Below are 27,080 nucleotides of genomic sequence, written 5' to 3' on the forward strand. Positions count from 1 at the left end.
CATCAACACAACATAGCTACACACTGCTCCAAATGATCCCCATCAACACAGCTACAGTTACACACTGCTCCAAATGTGCTGGAACTAATTTGTTATCAGATTACTTTGCACAATTGCAAAATACTAAAAAGTACTGCCATAAAATTCCATGAGAGCAATTTGATGATACCACATCATGTCTATCATTAGTTAGGTGACTAAGCACTCCAACTTGCGATCATTGCAGAACACTGAAGAAGAATACTGTGACTTAAACATTTAACACTGGAGAGGAGGGGCCTGGACTCTCAATTGGACTAGGATGTAAATGTCAGAGGGGGAGAGACATAGGAACTTGGGAGGTGAGTGCTGGAGAGAGGGAAGTGCATGGAATGTTTATGTTAGCAAGAGGTTGTTGGAGTCTAGAGTAAAAATGTGGGGTGAGTCTAACTGGGGCGATTGGCCTCTCTCCTCTGACTGAGAGGCTGATATATATATCTTAATATATATATATATAAATATATCGAGAGAGAGAGAGTTCTGGTGGTGTCAAGCTGTGTGTGATGAATGCCAAGAGCCACCCTGAACCAGGCAGCCAGTGATACCAGGATGGACTACACTAATGTATTTTCCAGCCTGACATGGCGCATGTGTCAGAATGAGGTAATACAACATGTGTAGGCACAAAACATGCACTAAGAATGGACTGCATGACACCAACTACTGTATAGCACCCACTCAGTGTGGATTAATGATATGGTTGTGGTGGTATATTATTTGTGTATGTTTAGGCTACAGCGTGACAGAGGATCTATCCTCAGACATCCAGGTGCTAAAGAGGAAAACTGAACAGTTATTTTCACTAACTTGTGTTCACAGAGTCTGTTCCTACAGGAGTGGAGTCCTCTGGGGGTGGAGGAGGGGGTAAGTCACTGTCTGCGCCAGCTGGGACAGATGAAGTCTTGTCCCCTTCTGCTGCTGCCACTGGAGCTGTTGATTCTGTTGGAGCATTGGCTACCGGAAGATCCGATGCTGATGCCACTGTGTCTGCTGTAGCCATGGCTACTGGAACTGGTGGTTCAGCTGCCACTGTGTCTGTGTCTGCTGCTGCTGTGGGCTCCGGGTTGGAGGGCCGGGGGTCTGGTCCTTCCTGCTGTGGGTGAGGGGCCACACCATTGATCTGGGCCTTGCCCCCGTAGTCTGGGGCTGGAGGGGCATGGGGTGGCCGGTCTGCCTCAGGGAACTCATCCCCACTGTCATCAAACTCAAACTGCTCCCCCTCTTCTTCATCGGCATAGGGCACCTCGTCCACCAACACTAATCACAGAAAGGAGAGAGAGAGAGTTGGAGTCAGAGAAACACAGCTTACCTTTGTGTGGCTTTGGATAGAGCGAGAGAACATGAGACATATGCAAGTAGAATAAGTGAAGTTTAATCATTATGCTCAAAGATCAGCAAAAGCTCAAATGTAGTTATTTTCCCTTCTCTCCAAAAATGTGAGGTTACCGACACCTGACCCCACTAATGTCTATTCATAGCCACACAGTGGGTGATTGGTTGAAAAGCCAAATATGTTAAATATGAATTCAGATTTGTAATTAGCAAAAGGGTGGGTCTGCATTCATATTTAACTTGGTAGAGGGTCCCAACTTGACCCACCACCCACTGTGTGGTTATGAATAGACATTGGTTGAAAGAAATTGATAATAAGAAGATTGTGGGAGCTGTTCTGTTAGATTTCATTGCAGCCTTTGATATTATTGACCATAACCTATTGTTGAGAAAACGTATGTGTTATGGCTTTTCAACCTTTGATATATCATAGATCCAGAGCTGTCTATCTAATAGAACTCAGAGGGTTTTCGTTAATGGAATCTCCTAATCCTAACCTAATCTCCCAATGTCAAACATGTAAAAATAGAAAAGAGTAGAGGGCCTAGAGAGCTGCCCTGCAGTACACCACACTTTACCAATGACCTGCCACTGGCATCAACCATATACTCACCAGCAACCATAGCTAATGAAGTCACTGAAACCCTTAGCAAAAAGTTGCAGTCTGTTTGGAATGGGTGGCCAGGAATAAACTTGTCCTGAACATCTCTAAAACTAAGAGCATTGTATTTGGTATAAATCCTTCCCTAAGTTCTAGACCTCAACTAAATCTGGTAATGAATGGTGTGGCTGATACACAAGTTGAGGAGACTAAATGACTTGGTGTTACCTTAGATTGTAAATTGTCATGGTCAAAACATATAAATTCAGTGGTTATACAAAGACGGAGAGGTCTTGCCGTAATATAGAAATTCTCAGCTTTTTTGACTCCACAAAGCAAGTCCTGCCGGCTCTAGTTTTATCTTATCTTGATTATTGTCCAGTCATATGGTCGTGCTGCAAAGAAAGAACTAGTTAAGCTGCAGCTGGCCCAGAACAGAGCTGCACATACTGCTCTTCACTGTAATCAGAGGGCTAAACTAAAATATTATGCAAGCCAGTCTCTCTTAGCAAATCATTTAAATAAGAATTTATACTTTACTGACTTGCCTAGTTATATAAAGATTAGACTAAGAGCATAACATTTCTACACCCTGATTGTATAATCGGAGTCTAACCAATACCCAAACGGAAATTCGGTGAAAATAAAAAATCTCATTGATTTATCAAGACCGTTCCCCATGCTTGTCTCAGAGCAACACCAAACGGTGATAAAATAGTTGTAGGCTATTGCTTCATATCCTATCGCTTCTAAATTCAATATGCTCTTTAAATAAATAAGACCTACACCACTTTTAATAACAGCACATTACTCAACACTATTGGGACTCAAGTCACCTACGGTCGGCCTATAGTATATCGAAAAATATGACGTAACTAAATAAACAAATCAGCATTTTGAAAGAGTATTTTTATCATTATTTTATTAAAGAAAACATAAAGATGCCATTATTAGTTACATTGTTTTAGTTTGAATGTGCAGACTGGCACTAAAAACAGAACAGCTGGAACGTTTCCCTAGTCAGCTCCGTTATTAGTGCAATGGCCCTTAAAGTGTTGCCTGTGTGGAGGGGTGGGGGTCCACCCCGGTCCCCTTTCCTCCTCCTCCTCCCTTCCCCATGGGCTTGGACGGTCTTCTGTGTAGGGCTCTGCAGCCCATCCGTGCTCCCTGCCCTCGTGCCTTGAACCTCGCACGCTTTCAGTGTATACAGCTGGAGAACTGCAAGGCAATACCATTGTGCGCCACTCAGGAGCCATGACCAATATATATTGTCCTGCTAATAACAGGGTTGATAATATATCTGTGAGAATATCCAAGGGGCTTTTATATAATTCTAAATTAATAATACTAATAATAGTAATAATCGCTTTGTTTAAAAAATAACAATATTTTGGAGATTTATTTAGTTTTCAAATAACGTAAAATGAGCGAGAAAAGGGCCATTCTTGAACATGGGGTGAGACATTGTTACTAATTTGTAAATAAAGCCAGTTTGTTATTTAGAATGATTTATTTCTGTTTTTAGGAGAGAAACCAAAAAAAACTACAGTTCTCATGGGTCTCCCAGTCAAGGCATTGAACCAGCATCTGCAGCAACACAGCTTGCACTGCTATGCAGTATCTTAGACCGTTGCACCACTCAGGCGCTGTACAACGTGACCAGTCGGGAGTGGCCTACAGTACTACAGTAAGAGCAAAATAATCCTAACAAAATAAAAACCTTAGTGTAACAACAGTTTTAGTAAGTAATACTGAAGTTGTGTACAATTATCAGTTTCTATTTAGGTTTATGTCGCCCTTCATTGTCAGTTAGAGACACAGTAGGACCCAAAAGCATAATCAGTCAACTCCCCCTTGTGGTGGTCTGGAGCAATGAAGTGGGCTGTTCCACTGGATGTCAGAAGGTGAATTCACCAATTTGTAAGTCGCTCTGGATAAGAGCGTCTGCTAAATGACTTAAATGTAAAATGTAAATGTACTAAACCACAAATTACTTCTTAGTCCCGCAGCATAGTGGAGCAACCACTGTAGATTTGCCCACTTGCCAATGAAAGTAATCATTCAAATAATTGGCAATATCAAATGGTTTTGTGATGAACAAGCCATCTGATTCGATGAAAGACGGAGTTGAATTTGTCTTTCTGCCCATAACTTAATTTAATGTACTGGTTTCATAATACAGTTTCTTCTTATATTTGTTGAGTTTAGTCACATAATTTCTCATTTTGCAGTAAGTCAGCCAGTCAGATGTGCAGCCAGACTTATAAGCCACTCCTTTTCCCTCATCTCTTTCAACCATACAGTTTTCAATTCCTCATCAATCCATGGAGCCTTAACAGTTCTAACAGTCAGTTTCTTATTAGGTGCATGTTTATCAATAATTGAAATGCAAGTGTCTGGATGCTCCTCATTAATCACATCAGACCAACAAATATTTTTAACATCATCCACACGATGCAGTTCGGCGAGCAGTGTCGTCACACCCCCAATGACCAGAAAAAAACACTGTTTTTCCTATGAATCCTGGGCTGCATCTCAATAGTCCAAACTGGCTTTCCTTCCTTATCTCCTTTCAGATCAATATTGATGAAGGAATAGAGATGAAGAAAGAAAGCCACTTTCTCTCTCTGACCTAAACTGTGCCGAGGATGCATATGGAATGTAAATGTCACCACAGACCTAATTCAGAGGACTCATCTTAAAGTGACATGGTGGTGGGGTAGAGGAAACCTGGTCTTGCTCTCCAGTTTATTGTTCTTTTCATCGCTATATGAGGTTCCATTGGGAGGGCTGTGTGTAGGTTTAGTAACAGGGGGTTTATTCAGCACTTCTCTTGTACTTTCTGACATACTGAATAAAAGGAGGTGAATTAGGGAGAGGGGTGTAAAGAGCAGAGGAAAGTCTGTAGACTAAAGAGAGAGAAAAGGCCATGACATTAGAATCCCTGCTGAATGCTGGCAAAGGGTTCACAGAAGGTGACACAGTCAGAAGTCATCGGTGGTAGAGATGAAAGGAATGCTCTCTATTCAGCCCATTCAAACATCCACTTCTCTCTACAGGAGTCCAAGTACATGGACTTGCTATTGGATCCAGATTCCTATTACACAGTTAGGCAGGAGCTTTAGTTTAAGAGGTCACAACCCCATCTGAGACTGCTACTTTATCTCCCTGGCCGTGGTGGACATATCTGCTACTGAACATACCACAGATGTCCCATGCGACTCAGTTCCAGTACAAACACTACTGTCCTATCAGGATTCAGGTTTCCCCACGACTACGGTAACCAAGTAAACGCTCATATCCTGACTGTTCCTGCTAAGAAACTGAGTCAAATTCACTTTTCTCTCCTTTTCTACAAGTTCTGGCACAATTTCCTGAAAGACCAAACCAGAGGTAACAATTCAACCCTCTCATCTATATGAGAAGATTTCCTACTAAGATTTCTCAGTATAGACCTACACCTTTTTCCTTTTGACCCCTATTCACATCAGTTCCGTTTCCTGTGCTGGCTAAATACTTCCTGCTTGACTGAGTAAACTCTAAGCTGACATTTAGACAGCTGTTACTAGAAACAACACTGTCTAACATAAATACACAACGGTAAGTAAGGCTACAGGTTAGGCTCACTAACCATCAAATACATTACTCAAAAGTTACTAACCCCTCAGGCTTAAATAAGTCCTTATCTCCAGTTCCGATACACAGATCAATCACTCAGAGACCCAAAAGTCCTTGAAGCTCAGCACTATGAGCCCTTTAAATCCCCATCATGACTCCCTAAGGGGTTGACAGGGAGTGTTCTAGCCCTCAGTCTGAAGTTATGACAATGGTCTGTGACTATGCTATAGGGTCTAACTGTGACTTCTGACCTCTATGTACACCCTGAAACTAAACTTTGAAGGCGCTAGAGTGGAACATTAGGAGGGAAAACCTGGAAAGAGGTGACATCTGCTGTTCCCATCTGTGATAATGAATAGCTGTGTCGGACCAGCTAGAAGGACCAGGCACAGCTAGCCACTGCCTGGAGGGATGTTTCACTGCTGAGACATGGGATGCATATTCATTCTTGTGCGTGTCTACTCTCTGACGCACAGGCTGGTCCAAGTAAAGCAGAGCGGGGTGTGATGGAACAGGGATTGTATAAAAGATTGAACAGATTATTCGTTTAAATTGCCCATTCAATAATTTGGTTACGATCAAGTGTAAATGATGAAGCCATGGATAGTTGGCGCTGTGAGAATGTGTGTGCCTGCAGTCTGCTCAATACTCTCTCTCTAGCCAGCGCACGCACGCACACACACACACACACACACACACACACACACACACACACACACACAACTAGGCCTGTCCCCAACACCCATTGTCAATTAATATCCACAATATGGATTCTGTTCCCGTGCCTCCTCTCCTCTCTGCCACACTGCTCTGCTCAATGAGTCACTGGCTTACAATGTGCTCCAGCATCGCCACGGCAACAAGGCAAGTGGCTGCCCAGCTGGAGATGAGGCATTTCTCTGGCCTGTTCCATTCCCTGTGGTGCGTGTGTGTGTGCGCGTGTGCCTGATGCTGCAGTATTCAGCCAGAGCTCAGATACTGAGGCACATTGTCTGCCCTTCGCAATTGTGGCACATTTCTCCTCCTCCTTCTCCTTACTCCTTCGTTCCACAGCCCACGAGCTCCAGAGAGGAATGTGTTTACACGGTCTGCCCATCATGAAAAGGCCCTCAGGGAGCTAGACTGACCATCAGTGTGTCCGTCGAAACAGACCTTTCAAACCTGTTACCATAAACAGGGCTAACAGAAATATGATATATAGATCCCAATCATCATCAGCCAAAGCAGCCTTTAAGACCTGTTAGTTTGAGCAACATTAACTGACTACTCAAAAACATGAACAAGAACACACAAACTGCACTAGGAGTAACAAAGGGACAAGTAGAGATGGTCACTACAGTCTGATAACATCTCAGGACGACAAGCTAAATCTACCAACGGACATGACATAATGACATTACCAAGTAGCGCCTCACTCATCTCAGCATAGAAAACCATAAACAGAGCTGTCAACAGGCCTGAGCAGCAGCATGTGTTCTCATTGGCTACGGGTGGATTTACAAGTGCTGGGAGAGATTGAGTCAGAGAGAGAGAGGGGAGGAGAGGAGGATGTTGGCATTACTTACTTTCAGGAGGCGGGGGAGGGAAGTCTTCCACAATGTCCATACTGGTTGCTGTTTCTCTGGGCATACAGGTTCCCTCAGCAGCCTGGTGGTGGTGGTGGTGGTGGTCCTCTTCAATCACACATGGCCCTGGAGGAAACACACACATGGAGGATGTCAGAGGTGGCACGCTGTGATTCACTGTACACTTATTCAATTAGTCAAGCATAGAAGAATGTTCCCAAGCATCACCAGGTCCCAAGTTTTTCCGGGCTACATGGAAAGGTTTTAGCCTAACTAGAGGTTTGCCTGGTAAGGTCACATGGTATAAGTTAGGGATTAAAACTGCCATGGACCTCACGATCCGATAATATCACAATACTTAGGTGATATGATATGTATTACGATTCTCACGATTCTCATAAGTCTTTATGTATTGTGATTCGATACTGCGAGTTGATGTTCCAAACATATTGCTCACTATATGTCTGCTGCAGAGAAACAAGAGAGAGAAAATGTGTTTTTGATCAGTCATGGAAATAAAAGTACTGAAAACATGTTGGCTCATTATTTAAAGAGAACAAGCTATAAGATGAAAAATACCAGACTTTTAGCGCAGGTAGAGCTAACTAGCGCTAGCTAACGCTACAAATCCATCAAATATCAATATAATATTGTCCCAAAGATGACAATAATAATAATAATAATAATAATAAGTAACTGCATTGATTTTTGTCCCCATCACTAGTATAAGTGAGCAGGAGCATAAGTACTAATACATGGAAGAATGCCAAAAGATGGCATATAATATACATTTTAGATTAGTTAGCATGAAGAATGTTCCCATACATCATTTCTGTGGTATTTCCCAATGCATTTACACCCCACCAATGGAAAACCAAACAACCATTGCCAACCACATGCTCTTTATTCCAAGTTACTCAACCTCAGTCAAGTCACACCAGCAGGGGAGTGGAGAAGTGGAGCATTATGTTCCTGGCTCTTTTGTCTGAGCGCCAGACATCTGAACCACAACTAATAAAGACAAATAAAAACAACATCAAGAAACAAAAAAATGTCCTCTCGCCCCACAAACAGTCAGTTAATGTGGTGTATGTGTGTGTGTGTGTCAGAGCAGGGTTATTTGATCCACTGAGGGTAGCATGGGGCTCCCTAGGGGAACACATATAGTTAGGGTCAGTGACCCTATGTGTGTAAACGTGGTGGAGCTGACAGGTTCACACCATGGTATTTTGGTATTTTGTTAGGATCCCCATTAGATGTTGCGAAAGCACCACCAGCTACTCTTTCTGGGGTCCACACAAAACATGAAACATTACATAATACAGAACATTAAATTGACAAGAACAGAAGAACATCAATTTAAAAATGGCACACGTAGACTATATATCAATACATACAAATAAACAATTTAGGTCAAATATAGGAGAGACGTTGTACCTTCAGGTGTTGCTTTATTTGTTTTTTGAAACCAGGTTTGCTGTTCATTTGAGCAATATGAGATGGAAGGGAGTTCCATTGAATAATAGCTCTATATAATACTGTACACTTTCTTTAATTTGTTCTAGATTTGGGGACTGTGAAAAGACCCTTGGTGGCATGTCTATTAGGGTAAGTGTGTGTGTCAGAGCTTTGTGTAAGTTGACTATGCAAACTATTTGGAATTTTCAACACATTCATGTTTCTTATAAAAATATGAAGTGATGCAGTCAGTCTCTCCTGAACTATTAGCCAAGAGAGATTGGCATGCATAGTATTTATATTATCCCTCTGATTACAATGAAGTGCAAGGTGTGCAGCTCTGTTCTGGACCAGCTGCAGCTTAACTAGGCCTTTCCTTGCAACACTCGACCACACAAATGGACAATAATCAAGATAAGACTAAACTAGCACTGCAGGGCATGCTTTTTGGAGTGTGGTGTCAAACAAGCAGAGCATCTCTTAATTAAGGACCGACCTCTCCCCATCATTTCAACCATTGAATCTATGTTTTGACCATGACAGTTAACAATCTATTGTCACAACAAGTAACTTAGTCTCCTCACCTTGTTCAACAGCCACACTATTCATTACCAGATTCAGCTGAGGTCTAGAACTTACAGAATGATTTATACCAAATACAATGCCCTTAGTTTTAGAGATGTTCAGGAAAAGTTTATTACTGGCCACCCATTCCTAAACAGAATACAACTGTTTGCTAAGGTTTTCAGTGACTTCATTAGCTGTGGTTGCTGATGAGTAGATGGTTGAATCATCAGTATTCATGGACACATATGCTTTGTTTAATGCCAGGTCATAGGTAAAAATAGGAAAGAGTGGAGGGCTTAGAGAGCTGCCCTGCGGTACACCAAAGAGAAGCTCCCACAATATTCTTATATTCTTCTTTCAACCAATCATCAGTCGTTTGTGTCAGTGCAGTACATGTTGAGTGACCGTCTCTATAAGCATGCTGAATGTCTGGCTTCCCTCCTGTTGTTGTTTTTTGTTTGAATTCTTTACGTGTTCGCTATGCGGGGGAAATGGCAAGACAAGCGGAACTACGTGGCTAAGAACTGTTGGAACGGGGATTATTATCGAAGCAACATAGTTTTGGAGTGAAGGCAATCCCACGCTGTGTCAGATAGGTTTTTGTGTCTACGGGTGTAGTTTGTAAAGGTTGAAGCATATATGTTAGGATGGTAACGTTATAATAATTAAGCAGGAAGCGTGAATTCATGCCAAGAATAAGAAGTGTGAAGTTTTTGATTTCCTCCCTTCTGTAATAAGCAACCAATTAGGTATTTTTCCTTTATTCATGTGTTTAATCTGATACTGTTAAAGCTCCGGCTAAACTGTTTATGTATGTAAGCACTTCAGAGTTATACCAAACTAATAAGTCACTCATAAGACAAGAAAGTTGTAAGAGTGTTCTTAACTGTATTTTCATATACTTTATAGTTCTCACGGAAGGCGATAAATCTGACAAAAAATTCTGAATAAAACCGCCAGTTAAAATCAAGGAACAGTTGTGCTCGTGGTTACCGGAGGGAGCTACATACAGTATTTTTTCCACCTCTCGAACACTAACTTTACAAAATTCTAAAAACTTGCAAAGCTTTCCTTTCATTTTTTTATTCAATTTTTATGCATGAGTACGATGGCTCACTGATCATTGTTGGCATTTCTGCCTAAATTTGCCTACTTTGCCAATGGCGTAATCATTAAAATAATTGGCTACATCAAATGGCTTTGTGATAACTAAGCCATCTGATTCGATGAAAGTTGAATTTGTCTTTCTGCCCATAATTTAATTTAAAGTACTCCAAAGGTTTTTGATCTTGACTTCATAATACAGTTTCTTCTTTTTGTTGAGTTTATTAACATAATTTAAGCCAGTCAGAGTTGCTGACATATTTAATAGTCACTCCTTTTGCCCCATCTCTTTCAACCATACAGTTGTTCAATTCCTCATCAATCCATGGAAAGTAGTTGGCAATATCAGTTGGTTTTGTGATGAATGAGCCATCTGATTCAATGAAGGATGGAGCTGAGTTTGCCCTTTTTCCCAGAATTTCATTTAAGGTGTTCCAAAGCTTTTTATTATCATTATTTATTTAATTTATCTTGGTTTAAAAGTGTAGTTTCTTCTTTTTTTCAGTTTAGTCATATGATTTCTCAATTTGCAATAGGTTTGCCAAACGGTTGTGCAGCCAGACTTATTTGCCATTATTTTTGCCTCTTCCCTCTCAACCATACCATTTTTCAATTCCTCATCAATTCACAGGAATTTAACAGTTGTCATTTTCTTAATGGGTGCATGCTTATTAGCAACTTCATAAATGTGTCAAGTGCAGTGTCTGTTTGCAGGAATGTGGTTCTGAATATAAAATATCTACACCTCCACCATTGGCATTTCTATATTTTCAATAAATGTTATAATCTTGTGTTGCTACCACTGTATCATCAAAGGTAAGAAACTTGTTTCTTAAGCTACATATACAGTTGAAGTCGGAAGGTTACATACACCTTAGGGAAATATATTTCAACTCAGTTTTTCACAATTCTTGACATTTAATCCTAGTAAAAATCCCCTGTCTTGGGTCAGTTAGGATTGCCACTGTATTTTAATAATGTGAAATGTCAGAATAATAGTTGAGATAAATATAAGGGTCTACAATATTTTTTCTGAGGTCTTGGCTGATTTCTTTTGATTTCCCCATGATGTTAAGCAGAGGCACTGAGTTTGAAGTTAGGCCTTGAAATTCATCCACATGTACACCTCCAATTGACTCAAATGATGTCAATTAGCCTATCAGAAGCTTCTAAAGCCATGACATAATTTTCTGGAATTTTCCAAGCTGTTTAAAGGCACAGTCAACGTAGTGTATGTGAACTTCTGACCCACTGGAAGTGTGATACAGTCAATTATAAGTTAAATAATTTGTCTGTCAACCGACTTGCCAAAACTATAGTTTGTTAACAAGATATTTGTGGAGTGGTTGAAAAACGAGTTTAATGACTCCAACCTAAGTGTATGTAGACATACGACTTCAACTGTATTAACGTGGGCTCTTTTGAGCATATCTTCTGGGATGCTTACTTGCATTCATTGCTTTACTGTGAAGCTTAGCAGCAGTAGGTGTTCTTTATGTTAGTGCAGGGTGAGCTGCTCACAGTGGACTTCCTCCTAGGGCACACCGGCTTAGTGCGAACAGTAGGCACATGATTACTGCATACAATAGCTGTAGGAATCAGTAGAGGCATTCAGGGCAGTTACAGGGACATCAATTAGGTTACTTATATTGTGTCTACTGACAGCCCTGGTGTATTGTTCAATTGCTGAAGCATTATGACAACTCTGTGACACAATGGTAGGGATTAGCTGAACTGGGCTTGAGTCATTGAGTTGTGATACAGTCTGGAATTGAACCAGGGTGTCTGGAGTGACATCTCTAACAATGAGATGCAGTGACTTAGACCACTGCGCCACTAGGCCCATTTAGTTTACAAATAATCCAGTGGTCAATTAGATTATGTTTTTGTTGATGAGAGCTAGAAATTACTCAAAGACAATAACAGCTAAAATGTTTTATTGTAAACAGCTGTTATCTGATGTTCAGTAAAATTGAATGAAATATAGTTTGGTATTTTAGGCTAGCGTAACATTTGCTAATAAACTTCTGCATGTACAGTACTGTTCACACGTACACATTACAGAGCAATACTTTTTAGCCTGTAAAAGGCATATTATTGGCTGAGAGGTACTGGGAAGAGTGACAGGTTTGCAGAGACATATGAGGTCAGAGGTCAAAGTGAGGTTAACAACAGCGGGCTCATTTTACACCTGGGGGGAAAATGTCACATGCATGCTAAGGCAGGATACACACAGACCTGCACAGACATGAGACAGTGTATTCTTCAACTGTCTGACAAACAGATGGACACATGGAAGATCAAACAAAAGAAGCTTAAAGTTCTGTGGGTCAACAAGTCCTGCATTAGCATACTTCCATCAAATACAATTAGCCTGTCACACTCCCCTCAAGGGTGGATGATATATCAGTGATGTCATTCCATAAAATAAGAGGCCTCTTGTTGTAGAGTTCTAGTGAGTTCCATACTGTAACAGACATGCTGCTCTCCAATTCAATTCACACCATAATAAGACAAGCTTACAATACAGTACAATCATCTGTGAACAAGACTGCTCCATTCCACTGCTCCATTCCAAAGATAAACCATTTACAAGCGACTCAAAGCTTGTTTTGTCTATGAATAATGTGAGCTCCTCTGTTTTTGTCTCCACCCAGAGTACAGAGCAGCACAGGGTCAGGGCAGTACAGTGAATGTGAACACAAGACCAGCATTTTCTTCTGTACTGTATGTTCTTACCAAGATGGCATAGCAGTTCAGACGTCATTTGTCCTCGTCTTGTCGTGTCGTATATATATTACACACACAACTTTTTTCATACATTTTTGTATTTAATTTTTCCATAAACTCATCCTCAAAACACTCTCCTTCAACCCGCCTCACCAATTTATATTTATAAAAAAGTAAAAAATTATTATTTACCTCAAGTCTGAAATCATCCAAGAAGCTAGCCAGAAACTACAAACTCCAAGAAGCTAGCCAGAAACTAGACAGAAGCTAGCCAGAAACTAGCCAGAAGCTAGCCAGGAGCTAATCCAGAAGCTAATCACAAACTGGGTCAGGAGCTGGCCGGAAACTGGCCAGAAGCTAATCCAGAAGCTAATCGGAAGCTAGTTGGTTCAATTCCAGGGCGAGCATCGGTTGTTCCGGAGCTAGCCAGCTGAGGAGTTCCATCAATCGCTCCTGGGCTGCGGTCATCTGTACGGACCCGTTTTGCTGCCTGCGCGGAGCCCCGCCGGGCCTTCACGGCTGAACTGACGACGTTGTCTACCCGAGGGAGTTATCCGTCTGGTTCCTCCGTCGCGACGTTGCCTGGGCGCCCATCTGCGGCCTGCTAGCCATTAGCTGTCTTATCGGCTGCTATCTGAATAGATAATCGGACAATTTATTTATTTATTTTTATTGTTATTGTTTTCTTCTTCTTCTGGGCCTCTAGCTATATCTATTGTTTTTATTTTTGTTGTTGTTGTGTGATTTGGATTGGTCCCCTCTACCACACGGAACCCCACTAATCTACTGACGGAGCGCAAGAGGTGGATAATAACAGACGTCCATCCTATGCTAGCTTGCTATCGATGGCCTGGCTGGCTGTCTGGATCACTGTGACCCCCAACCAACCTCTCCACTCTGGACCCTTTTGATCACTCGACTAAGCATGCCTCTCCTTAATGTCAATATGCCTTGTCCATTGCTGTTCTGGTTAGTGTTTATTGGCTTATTTCACTGTAGAGCCTCTAGTCCTGCTCACCATACCTTATCCAACCTATTAGTTCCACCACCCACACATGCAATGACATCTCCTGGTTTCAATGATGTTTCTAGAGACAATATCTCTCTCTTCATCACTCAATACCTATGTTTACCTCCACTGTATTCACATCCTACCATACCTTTGTCTGTACATTATACCTTGATGCTATTTTATCGCCCCCAGAAACCTTCTTTTACTCTCTGTTCCAGACGTTCTAGACAACCAATTCTTATTGCTTTCAGCCGCACCCTTATTCTACTCCTCCTCTGTTCCTCTGGCGATGTAGAGGTGAATCCAGGCCCTACAGTGCCTTGCTCCACTCCTATTCCCCAGGCACTCTCTTTTGATGACTTCTGTAACCGTAATAGCCTTGGTTTCATGCATGTTAACATTAGAAGCCTCCTCCCTAAGTTTGTTCTATTCACTGCTTTAGCACACTCTGCCAACCCGGATGTTCTAGCTGTGTCTGAATCCTGGCTTAGGAAGACTACCAAAAATTCAGAAATTTTAATTCCAAACTACAACCTTTTCAGACAAGATAGAACTGCCAAAGGGGGCGGTGTTGCAATCTACTGCAAAGATAGCCTGCAGAGTTCTGTCCTACTATCCAGGTCTGTACCCAAACAATTTGAACTTCTACTTTTAAAAATCCACCTCTCTAAAAACAAGTCTCTCACTGTTGCAGTCTGCTATAGACCACCCTCTGCCCCCAGTTGTGCTCTGGACACCATATATGAACTGATTGCTCCCCATCTATCTTCAGAGCTCGTGCTGCTAGGCGACCTAAACTGGAACATGCTTAACACCCCAGCCATCCTACAATCTAAACTTGATGCCCTCAATCTCACACAAATTATCAATGAACCTACCAGGTACCTCTCCAAAGCCTTAAACACGGGCACCCTCATAGATATCATCCTAACCAACTTGCCCACTAAATACACCTCTGCTGTCTTCAACCAAGATCTCAGCGATCACTGCCTCATTGCCTGCATCCGTAATGGGTCAGCGGTCAAACAACCCCCACTCATCACTGTATAACGCTCCCTGAAACACTTCAGCGAGCAGGCCTGGCTGGGGTATCCTGGAAGGATATTGATCTCATCCTGTCAGTAGAGGATGCCTAGATATTTTTTTTAAATGCCTTCCTAACCATCTTAAATAAAATTGCCCCATTCAAGAAATTTAGAACCAGGAACAGATATAGCCCTTGGTTCTCCCCAGACCTGACTGCCCTTAACCAACACAAAAACATCCTATGGCGTTCTGCATTAGCATCGAACAGCCCCTGTGATATGCAGCTGTTCAGGGAAGCTAGAAACCATTATACACAGGCAGTTAGAAAAGCCAAGGCTAGCTTTTTCAAGCAGAAATTTGCTGCAACACTAACTCAAAAAAGTTCTGGGACACTGTAAAGTCCATGGAGAATAAGAACACCTCCTCACAGCTGCCCACTGCACTGAAGATAGGAAACACTGTCACCACTGATAAATCCACCATAATTGAGAATTTCAATAAGCATTTTTCTACGGCTGGCCATGCTTTCCACCTGGCTACTCCTACCCCGGTCAACAGCACTGCACCCCCCACAGCAACTTGCCCAAGCCTTCCCCATTTCTCCTTCTCCCAAATCCGTTCAGCTGATGTTCTGAAAGAGCTGCAAAATCTGGACCCCTACAAATCAGCCGAGCTAGACCATCTGGACCCTTTCTTTCTAAAATGATCTGCCGAAATTGTTGCCACCCCTATTACTAGCCTGTTCAACCTCTCTTTCGTGTCGTCTGAGATCCCCAAAGATTGGTAAGCAGCTGCAGTCATCCCCCTCTTCAAAGGGGGGGACACTCTTGACCCAAACTGCTACAGACCTATATCTATCCTACCATGCCTTTCTAAGGTCTTCGAAAGCCAAGTCAACAAACAGATTACCGACCATTTCGAATCTCACCATACCTTCTCTGCTATGCAATCTGGTTTCAGAGCTGGTCATGGGTGCACCTCAGCCACACTCAAGGTCCTAAACGATATCTTAACCGCCATCGATAAGAAACATTACTGTGCAGCTGTGTTCATTGATCTGGCCAAGGCTTTCGACTCTGTCAATCACCACATCCTCATCGGCAGACTCGACAGCCTTGGTTTCTGAAATGATTGCCTCGCCTGGTTCACCAACTACTTCTCTGATAGAGTTCAGTGTGTCAAATCGGAGGGTCTGCTGTCCGGATCTCTGGCAGTCTCTATGGGGGTGCCACAGGGTTCAATTCTTGGACCGACTCTCTTCTCTGTATACATCAATGAGGTCGCTCTTGCTGCTGGTGAGTGTCTGATCCACCTCTACGCAGACGACACCATTCTGTATACTTCTGGCCCTTCTTTGGACACTGTGTTAACAACCCTCCAGGCAAGCTTCAATGCCATACAACTCTCCTTCCGTGGCCTCCAATTGCTCTTGAATACAAGTAAAACTAAATGCATGCTCTTCAACCGATCGCTACCCACTCCTACCCGCCTGTCCAACATCACTACTCTGGACGGCTCTGATTTAGAATACGTGGACAACTACAAATACTCAGGTGTCTGGTTAGACTGTAAACTCTCCTTCCAGACCCATATCAAATATCTCCAATCCAAAGTTAAATATAGAATTGGCTTCCTATTTCGCAACAAAGCATCCTTCACTCATGCTGCCAAACATACCCTTGTAAAACTGACCATCCTACCAATCCTCGACTTTGGCGATGTCATTTACAAAATAGCCTCCAATACCCTACTCAACAAATTGGATGCAGTCTATCACAGTGCAATCCATTTTGTCACCAAAGCCCCATATACTACCCACCATTGCGACCTGTACGCTCTCGTTGGCTGGCCCTCGCTTCATACTCGTCGCCAAACCCACTGGCTCCATGTCATCTACAAGACCCTGCTAGGTAAAGTCCCCCCTTATCTCAGCTCGATGGTCACCATAGCATCTCCCACCTGTAGCACACGCTCCAGCAGGTATATCTCTCTAGTCACCCTCAAAACCAATTCTTTCTTTGGCCGCCTCTCCTTTCAGTTCTCTGCTGCCAATGACTGGAACAAACTACAAAAAGCACTGAAACTGGAAACACTTCTCTCCCTCACTAGCTTTAAGCACCAACTGTCAGAGCAGCTCACAGATTACTGCACCTGTACATAGCCCACCTATATTTTAGCCCAAACAACTACCTCTTTCCCTACTGTATTTAATTTATTTATTTTGCTCCTTTGCACCCCATTATTTTTATTTCTACTTTGCACATTCTTCCATTGCAAATCTACCATTCCAGTGTTTTACTTGCTATATTGTATTTACTTTGCCACCATGGCCTTTTTTTGCCTTTACCTCCCTTATCTCACCTCATTTGCTCACATCGTATATAGACTTGTTTATACTGTATTATTGACTGTATGTTTGTTTTACTCCATGTGTAACTCTGTGTCGTTGTATGTGTCGAAATGCTTTGCTTTATCTTGGACAGGTCGCAATTGTAAATGAGAACTTGTTCTCAACTTGCCTACCTGGTTAAATAAAGGTGAAATAAATAAATAAATAAAAATGTTGGAGAGTACAGTCAGGTAGAATATCTTTGTCCTTGAGACAAAATATAACTGGCCTAACTTAAGAGCTCGATGTGACTAACTGGACAGATCTTGACATGTATAAAAATCCTAAAAGAATGGGTTACACCCTTAGCTGATAAAATGATTCATCATTGCTATCCTCTGGAGTACTGTACGAGCTGTAACTGAGGAAGGAAGGGAGAGAGAGATGGGGGAGGGGGGGGTGGTGAAGAGGAAACGCAGCAATCAGGTGTGCTCTCATCCTCTGGGCTTCCTGAAAGAGGAAAGACATCCCTTCCTGGCATTAAACATTTCCCAAATAAATACCTTTAATATGGTTATTCTGATGGCCAATGTCTTCTTCTATTTGATTAATGTGATGTTTAAATTAAACCTCTCATTTTTACAGAAATCCTTAAACTGAGTCCAGACTTCCTTGGAATGACATTACAGCTTTTTAAAAAGTCTGGAGATTCCTCCATTTACCTCCTGTTGAGTCCTATAATTACTCTTCCAGCTCTTTTAGTTGCTGGGCGGAAACGAGGTGCACCTTGGCCAAATTACATCCTGCCTGGCCTCTAGTGGTATCTAGTTCATGTTCCCTGGGGGAGGGGGGGTCCTCTCATATACATACAACCACTCACTGTCTATCTGCCTGTCAGCACCTTAGGCTTAGTACAGAGCATCATGCTTATTGGAGGCCTCCATACATTCCTTTAAAAGAAGGTCTAGATGGCAGGTAGGCAGGCAGCTGAGACAACAGTTGGCGACAGCCCACCCATTAGGCGTTAGGGGCGGCACCCCACTTGTGATTGGTCAAAGAAAATAGTACAAATATTTATGTATTTTAACATACATATATATACAGTACCAGTCAAAAGTTTGGACACACCTACTAATGCAAGGGTGTTTTCTTTATTTATACTATTTTCTACATTCTAGAAAAATAGTGAAGACATCAAAACTCTGAAATAACACATGGAATCATATATTTTATATTTGAGATTCTTCAAAGTAGCCACCCTTTGCCTTGAAGAGGCGACTCCGGGATACTGGCATTCTAGGCAGAGTTTCAAAAGAAAATCCATATCTCAGACTGGCAAATAAAAAGAAAATACTAAGATGGGCAAAAGAACACAGACACTGGACAGAGGAACTCCCGAAGTCGCCTCTTCCCTGTTGACGTTGAGACTGGTGTTTTGCAGGTACTATTTAATGAAGCTGTCAGTTGAGGACTTGAGAGGCATCTGTTTCTCAAACTAGACACTATTGTACTTGTCCTCTTGCTCAGTTGTGCACCGGGGCCTCCCACTCCTCTTTCTATTCTTGTTTGCGCCAGTTTGCGCAATTCTGTGAATCTCGCGTTGTACGAGATCTTGAGTTTCTTGGCAATTTCTCGCATGGAATAGCCTTCATTTCTCAGAACAGGAATAGACTGACAAGTTTCAGAAAAAAGTACTTTGTTTCTGGCCATTTTGAGGGAGATTTTTTTTTACATTTAAAATGTATTTTACCTTTATTTAACAAGGCAAGTCAGTTAACAAATTCTTATTTTCAATGACGGCCTAGGAACAGTGGGTTAACTGCCTGTTCAGGGGCAGAACGACAGATTTGTACCTTGTCAGCTCGGGGGTTTGAACTTGCAACCTTCCAGTTACTAGTCCAACACTAACCCTGCCGCCCCAGTAATTAAAACCCACAAATGCTGATGCTCCAGATACTCAACTAGTCTAAAGAAGGCCAGTTTTATTGCTTCTTTAAATCAGAATAACAGTTTTCAGCTGTGCTAACATAATTGCAAAAGGGTTTTCTAATGATCAATTAGCCTTTTAAAATTATAAACTTGGATTAGCTAACACAACGTGCCATTGGAACACAGGAGTGATGGTTGCTGATAATGGGCCTCTGTACGCCTATGTAGATATTCCATTAAAAATCAGCCATTTCCAGCTACAATAGTAATTTACAACATTAACAATATCTACACTGTATTTCTGATCAATTTGATATTATTTTAATGGATGAAAAATGTGCTTTTCTTTCAAAAACAAGGACATTTCTAAGTGACCCCAAACTTTTGAACGGTAGTGTATACACATATATATATTTTTTTAGTCAAGCAGTTGCAAAAAAAAAAAAGTATGTTATGGCACATCTTGATTGATGGCTGTCTGAGTGGACTAATCCATTGTGAAGGCTGGGATGGCACCAGTAGTACATTTACCATAAATGTACTACTACAATGTTTGTTTGGTTACCATAATTTCTGTTAAGCCATTCAATATATTATTACTAGTCTTACCGTTGTCATTGTAGGAGGGGACACATTGTTTGCAGAGCACACAACCTAGGCTCCTGTCAATGTTGAGTAAGGACACGCACCTGATTCCGCAAAGAAGTAGGCCTAGGCTACCTGGCCTGTGCGCAAATGTAGGCTTATAAATGTGCCCATTTGGGGATCTGATAGTGTTTCTAATCGTCTTAACTCAACACCACTAATGAACTGTGGCGCTTCTCAAAGCAATTTTGTATTCACCTCAAACAGCAAGTAAAAGAAGTCTGTATTTACATCCATTGAGAATTAAAAAAGTTCCTTAATGTAGCCTACTTCAAAAATCATTCCAGCTCTCTGTAATGTTCTGATCTGGTGGAAATGTCATAAAATAGGCCTACCTGATTACTTCCTGTCCCTTGCAAAAATAGACTACAGTTGTGTCTCTCTGGAGCTCAGCTCAGGGCACTGGAATCTGAGGGTCCAGGATATTTTATACAATGTTGCAAGTTTGTTGGCACAAGCTTTGGGCTGGACCAAGTTGATAGTCAATACAATGTTTCAAAGTTCCTTGCAGACAGGCCATGCGTAGCTAATGTGATTTATTTTTATATTTTCTACCTGCAGGCTGCAATGTCATTTATTGGCTTCATGTAGGTGATTTTTACATAGTTGGCAAAGTACTTTTAGACTTGTATAATCGTAATTTAGATGACAATGATTTTGAGATACAAAGGCTTTCTTATAAAAGAAATTAAACAACTTCAGGAGCATAATTACAGAATCTGCGAAGGCCAGCAGCAGTGGGAGGAGGTGGTTTGGGAACAGGTTTTTTTCTTCTGGTTAGGTCATCTTGATCTCTGGCTCCCTCAAGTCATTTGTGTGTCTTAGTTATTGAACCACAGTGGGCTTAAAGCATCAGACAAGCCCAGTAGTCTACATATAGTTGATTTTATTCAAACACACATTTAAGATTTTTTGTCGGGGACACCACTAAAATCAGACATCTACGTCAAAGAAGAGTCGAAGGATAGAGGAATACACTTGCTAGAACCTTCTCATTGTGGACCTGGTAGGAGGGTGGCTTATTGTCTTCCCCCCATGTTGTTCATCAGGTTTTTCTGTAGGTGGCAGGGTGACATGTGTGGACTAAAACAGCATAAAACCAGGTGTGATCAAATGAATTAGCATGATCAAATGAATTAGCCAAAAACAATGATTTAGAGAAACATTGAGAAATAGTTTGTATTTTTTTGGTTATATTAACCAGTTATCTACCTTTAATAAGCAGATAGCTGGTAGCTAGTTAGCTCCCATGCCAAGTTAATTCAAAATGAAAGTTAATTGGCAAACTCATCATGCTTTGCGACATTATGTTAGCTTGCTATCACCAGTTACTGTATCTCCAGATAATGTGCTTTCACTTATTGCATATGCATGCTTGTTGCGTTCTCCCTGGTGTACTCATTCGTTCATGAGCTGGCTGCTTATTCTAAATAGTATAATCTAATCTGTTCAAAACAGTAGCAGCATGTGCAACAGTGGTCATTCAGTTTTTGACATGAAAAAGTGATAGTTGTATTTATGCTGCTGCTCAAGTGCACAGATCGCTTTATACATATTCTCAAAGAAACTATCAGTAGTTCGAAAACTTGGTATCCTATATCTGTCGTGCTGCTTTGTCGACAACTCCAACCACCTCGCGCCCCAGGTATTCAGACAATCAGTGGCCCCCACTGGTCTGTAGACAACAGAGGGTGAAAAAAGAGAACCATCTGATGACAGACTTGGCCAAGCATGTCGTTACATGTCAGCAACACTGTAGTTAGCTGTGCACAGACAGGAAATCTGTCATCTAGGGCCTGCAGATAATGCCTCCGCTTGGTTCCCAGTGCAGTCACAACAATTAGCATTGGTAATAACACCAGTCACAATAGTAATAATAAACATGTTCTCAAAGGGTGAGGAATTATCATGTATAGATACAGTACTACAGTACTACATAATGAAAACCACAATCTAGGACACTTTAAACCAAGACTGCAGCCAGCCAGGTGACCAAGCAGATTTTTGACACTTGTTTTAAGCCAAAAACATCTCAAGCGCCCTTATTGAAGAATGGCATTCCAGAAATTGTACGATAGAGTCACAAACAAAACCAAGAGCCTGCTCTGGAGTGCACATTGGCACCAGTAGAGAGAATCCTCTAGGCCCATCTCTCCTTCCCCTTCTCCGCGCACACACGCACACAGTATTACTATCCTACCTAAAATTGACTTCCATTCAAAATCCTATTTCCCTAACCCCTAACCCTCATCGTAACCCTAAAATAGCCTCTGTCCTCGTGGGGACTTGAGAGATTTTTCTTATCCTTGTGGTGACTTCTGGTACACACAAGGATAGTAATACAAACCCACCGACCCACACACAGACCCACACACACACATTCTGCTTCTTGGACTCGCTGTGCTCTCTGCATGGCTGTGTTATTGGCAGGGTGTCATGATATCCCATTGCCAGCGTTACTGTAATCAGTGGTCCATTATACACAACAGGTCTCTCTGAATGGACGGGCAAGGATGACAAAAACACTTGTGCTGGGGAGGACAGTGCCCTGCAGCATACTAAAATGGCCAGGCTCTCTCTCTGTCCTTCTCCCCTCTCTGTCGTTATCTCTCAATTCAATTACATTTCAATTATAGGGCTTTATTGGCATGGGAAACATATGTTTACAATGCCAAAGCAAGTGAAATAGATAATAAACAAGAGAGAAATAAACAATAAAACATTAACAGTAAACATTACTCACAAAGGTTCAAAAAGAATAAAGAAATTTTAAAATGTCATATTATCTGTATATACAGTGTTGTACTGATGTTCAAATACTTAAAGTACAAAAGGGAAAATAAATAAATATAGGTTGTATTTACAACGGTGTTTGTTCTTCTCTGGTTGCCCTTTTCTTGTGGCAACAGGTATCTTGCTACTGTGGTATTTCACCCAATAGATATGGGAGTTTATCAAAATTGCCTTTGTTTTCGAATTCTTTGTGGGTCTGTGTAATCTGAGGGAAATATGCATCTCTAATATGGTCATACATTTGGCAGGAGGTTATGAAGTGCAGCTCAGTTTCCACCTCATTTTGTGTGCAATGTGCACATAGCCTGTCTTCTCTTGAGAACCAGGTCTGCCTTCGGCGGCCTTTCTCAATAGCAAGGCTATGCTCAGTCTGTACATAGTAAAAGATTGTTCATACACAATACCTGACCAATCTCTTTACGTTCAAATAGCATTCTAGTTTTTTTGTAAATTCTTTCCATTGTGTCAAGTAATTATTTTTGGTTAGGTTAGATCTAATTGTGTTTCTGTCTTGGGGCTCTGTTTGTGAACAGAGCCCCAAGACCAGCTTGCTTAGGAGACTCTTCCCCAGGTTCATTTCTCTGTAGGTGAAGGCTTTGTTATGGAAGGTTTGGGAATCGCTTCCATTTAGGCGGTTGTGGAATATAACATCTCTTTCCTGGATTTTGATAATTAGCGGGTATCGGCCTAATTCTGCTCTGCATGCATTATTTGGTGTTTTACGTTGTACACTAAGGATATTTTACAGCTCTTTTGTTGCAGAGTCTCAATTTGGTGTTAGTCCCATTTTGTGAATTCTTGGTTGGTGAGCAGACCCCAGACCTCCCAACCATAAAGGGCAATGTGTTCTATCACTGATTCAAGTATTTTAGCCAAATCCTAATTGGTATGTCGAATTTTAGGTTCCTTTTGATGGCATAGAAGGCCCTTCTTGCCGTGTGTGTGTGTGTGTGTGTGCGTGCGTGCGTGCGTGCGTGTGCAAGGGGCCAGGCAGAGCAGTTTTATGACATGCTGAGGAAGAGCAGTTGAAACATCAGTGAGATTGAGAGAGCAGCCTGCAGTCTGTCAGCCCTCAAGGAGTGGAACTTAAAGGATATTGGATATTTCTCTCATTAGAAATGTAGAGTTCCAACGCACATTAGGAATGCTCATTTGTCAGCAATAACAGCTGATATAGCAGAGCAGTTTGCATACACTGGGAAATTAGAGTCCATAAGGAGAAATTAAATAGATCTACAGAGCGAGTTAGCAGTAACTCAATGTATACCATTCCATAGCTAAATATCATGTTCATAGCTGCTTTCTAAAGCCTCTGACAGGCCTGAAATGTTAGCTGGCCTAGATACAGGGATCAATATAAGCCAGAGGAGCAGCATGGCATTTCACATCAGCAGCTGTAATTACAGTATATGGGTGTCTGGTGTGGGAAATACACTTCAATAGCATGCCCTAGGGTTAGGGTTCAAGCTGCACTGGCTTTCTTAGGGTCCCTGGTGTATAGACATTTGGACACGTGGAGGGATCGGGCACTATTGAGTGTCTACACTGAGAATATGAGAATGAATCAGAGATCCCCAAATTGAAGTGTACTCCAGAACAACAGCAGAGATCCATTCCTGTGGTGTCATAAACAGTGCTAGGCAACACACACCCATCACTGAAGAACACAGCAAGCTTTTGACAAATTGCAGTGCATGTAAGATCTTGTCCTCAGAGAGTGCTTGAAAATGATGTGATTTACCTTTAGAAAGAGTACCTCTGGCAGAATATTCAAGTTAGACCTTTTCTGAAAATACAGAATACCTTTTTGCTTCATTTTGTTGTCTCCCAATACGATCTAAGCAAGGCCAGCCATCTTACTCATTTGACAATTCTTTCACAGAATGTCACTATGTCAGGCAATAGTGGAGAGGGGGAAGCCAAATAGGTCGTTGTTAGCTGCCCAGCTAGTAGCTCAGGAAGCATTTTAATGTCAGTAGAACAACATTCTCTCCCAACCTCAAATTACGGCAAATGACAACAGGCCAGTTCAAAACGTTGATATTTACAGTAATATGCATTATGCTGACTTCAGAGTGGGTACTGGAGATAGTGTTTAGGAGTTTCGTTAGTCACCCTAACATACTGACTACATCAGCCACGCATGCGCTCCCCGTGCGCCATTGTGCACATGTTGATTTTGTCCATCCACACCAGACATGATTATGACATGCAGGTTAAAATACCACAATCTACTTTTAATCAAATATATTAATTATGTGTGAAACACACATAAAACATTCATGGACATCTGGCTAGTTGCTATTGTTAGCTAGTTTGTCCAGGGAGATGTACATTGGGTTGTTATTTTATCTGACATGCATATGGTCCTCTTTTTAGGTGGTTCTTTGTAGAATTTTGACCCGGAGTCAAATAAAATCGTGAGTTTCTCTGCTCCGACGAACAATCCACAGATTAAAAAGGGAAACCTAGTTTGTAGTTAGTTATCTTTAATTCATTTATCCTTGTTTGTCTTTCAAGCATCGACGTGGGTTTCTATCTTCCTGATAACCAATAAGGAGGGGACTTGCAGCACGTGGAGTGTCTCAAATATAACCAAGTTCTACTTTGGCGCTTGGCTACGCAGACATGTACATTTATTTTGCAATACTTGCTCGCAACATGGCCAGTGTGGTTTGTATGTAATAGTGACTATTGAATAGTGTAAATGACAAGACATTATAGGAGAAAGTCACAGATCCATAGTGTCCAAAAATATTGACAACAGAACCAGAAGCTTCACAGCTCGAGTCCAATTCTGAACACAGATGTTCACAGCTGGTAAATACACATTTTGGTGACAAATCTCCCATGTCCACCTCCAGAACGAAGGAAGTAAAGCCCAGTCAGTCAGTTTCACACCCAGCTATGGCTGTGCGATGTGCTGATCTACATTACATGTCAGTGCTCTTCAGTGGTGAATGGGAGGATTTACTGCATGATCGCACAACATTCCTCTGAAAATTCGGAAGTATGCTCCTCTCTGCAAACTGCTATGCACTCTGGCCCGACTCTCACCCTCTGCCAGACACTCTGAGGCTTTCCCATAAGCCTCTACCCACTGGATGAACTTACAGACCCGACACACACACTTTGGGAAATTAGTGATTCTGTCCAGCTGCATCTGTGATCGACAATAACAACCAGGAAAAGAATAACAACAGAGGCTCCCCAATCTGAAATCAACCCTCTGGTATGAAGCTAAGGACAAACTAGGTGGGATGCTGAAGGAGTTATGGTTTGATTCTTAGCATGTAAGGCTAAGCCAGGAACCAGAGCTGCTGAGCCAAAATAAAGATGGAAGTTTAGGGCATGGTGGTGATGTACCTGTGGTGTTTGTTCTACAGGAGGAAGTCTTATGCATGGTAGAGCCATGCCGTCTAAAGGCCCAGGGTTCACTTCATCTGACTGCTCAGCTAGAGAACCACTGACTGCAGTAGACCTGGGTACAGCAAAGAGTCCTCACACTCCCCAAATACCAGAGATTCCTTTTTAGGAGTCCTTACCAGGGGTAGAGGCATCTGTACTCACAGCAGCCAAGTGACCTGGCTATTTGCTAAGCAAATTACCGATAGTTTGTGCAAATCTCACAGGCTCCCAACTCTTCCCCCAGTGCTGATGCAAAGTGAACTGGACAAGCATGGAGCCAGACAATACAATAGCAGATCAAAGTGCTCACCGTATCTAAACCATCTTTTAGCAGCCTAGCCCGAGGTGCATAGATTCCTGGAATACTGTTTGGTCGGATGTGGTTATAGGCTACTCTGATTCAAATGAGACTTTTCTGATTAATACAGGTGTTACCAAAGAAAGTTCCAGTTCAGTGGAGTCATGCACTTGCTTGATTGAGGAATGCTATACATGACTAAGTGAATTTGTTGAAATGGAGTTAGGGTGCGCTGGAACCCTTTCTAAAGGGTTTGAATCAAACTTCATGATACACTGTACAACGTTTGGCTATATAAGTATTCCAATACTATTTTGGATTAGGGTAAAATCTATAAACTAGACTTAATCAGAAACTAAAGGGTAATGTATTATGCAGTACTGCTACAGTAAATTTGCTCAGTTATGACAATACTTTATCATTAACAAACAGTTTATAATTAGTAGCCTGGTTTATTAGTTTATAGACTAGTTTATTAATCAGAAATAAATAGTGAACCTGTAATAACTCTGATGGAAAGGATTGTTTATATTGTCAGGCCTTAATTGTCTTGGTAAGGAGTGGATAGAAATCAGAATTACATTTAGGTTGCACTTGATACTATGCAATCCATTTTAATATCATGC

General features: G+C 41.7%; 1 protein-coding gene across 1 annotated transcript in view; it reads right to left on the minus strand.

The window, feature by feature from the left end:
* Nucleotides 1–27,080, minus strand: part of arhgef10 (Rho guanine nucleotide exchange factor (GEF) 10) — an 83,999-nt gene that overhangs the window by 56,185 nt on the left and 734 nt on the right. The window contains exons 2-3 of the mRNA XM_064928466.1: nucleotides 7,156–7,281; nucleotides 847–1,296 (exon numbers count right to left, since the gene is read on the minus strand). Coding sequence (XP_064784538.1) covers nucleotides 847–1,296; nucleotides 7,156–7,219 — 514 coding nt within the window. The 5' untranslated portion in view covers nucleotides 7,220–7,281. The remainder of the gene's footprint in view (nucleotides 1–846; nucleotides 1,297–7,155; nucleotides 7,282–27,080) is intronic.

The sequence above is a fragment of the Oncorhynchus masou genome, chromosome 21 (genome assembly GCF_036934945.1).
Source record: "Oncorhynchus masou masou isolate Uvic2021 chromosome 21, UVic_Omas_1.1, whole genome shotgun sequence".
Lineage (NCBI taxonomy): Eukaryota > Metazoa > Chordata > Actinopteri > Salmoniformes > Salmonidae > Oncorhynchus > Oncorhynchus masou.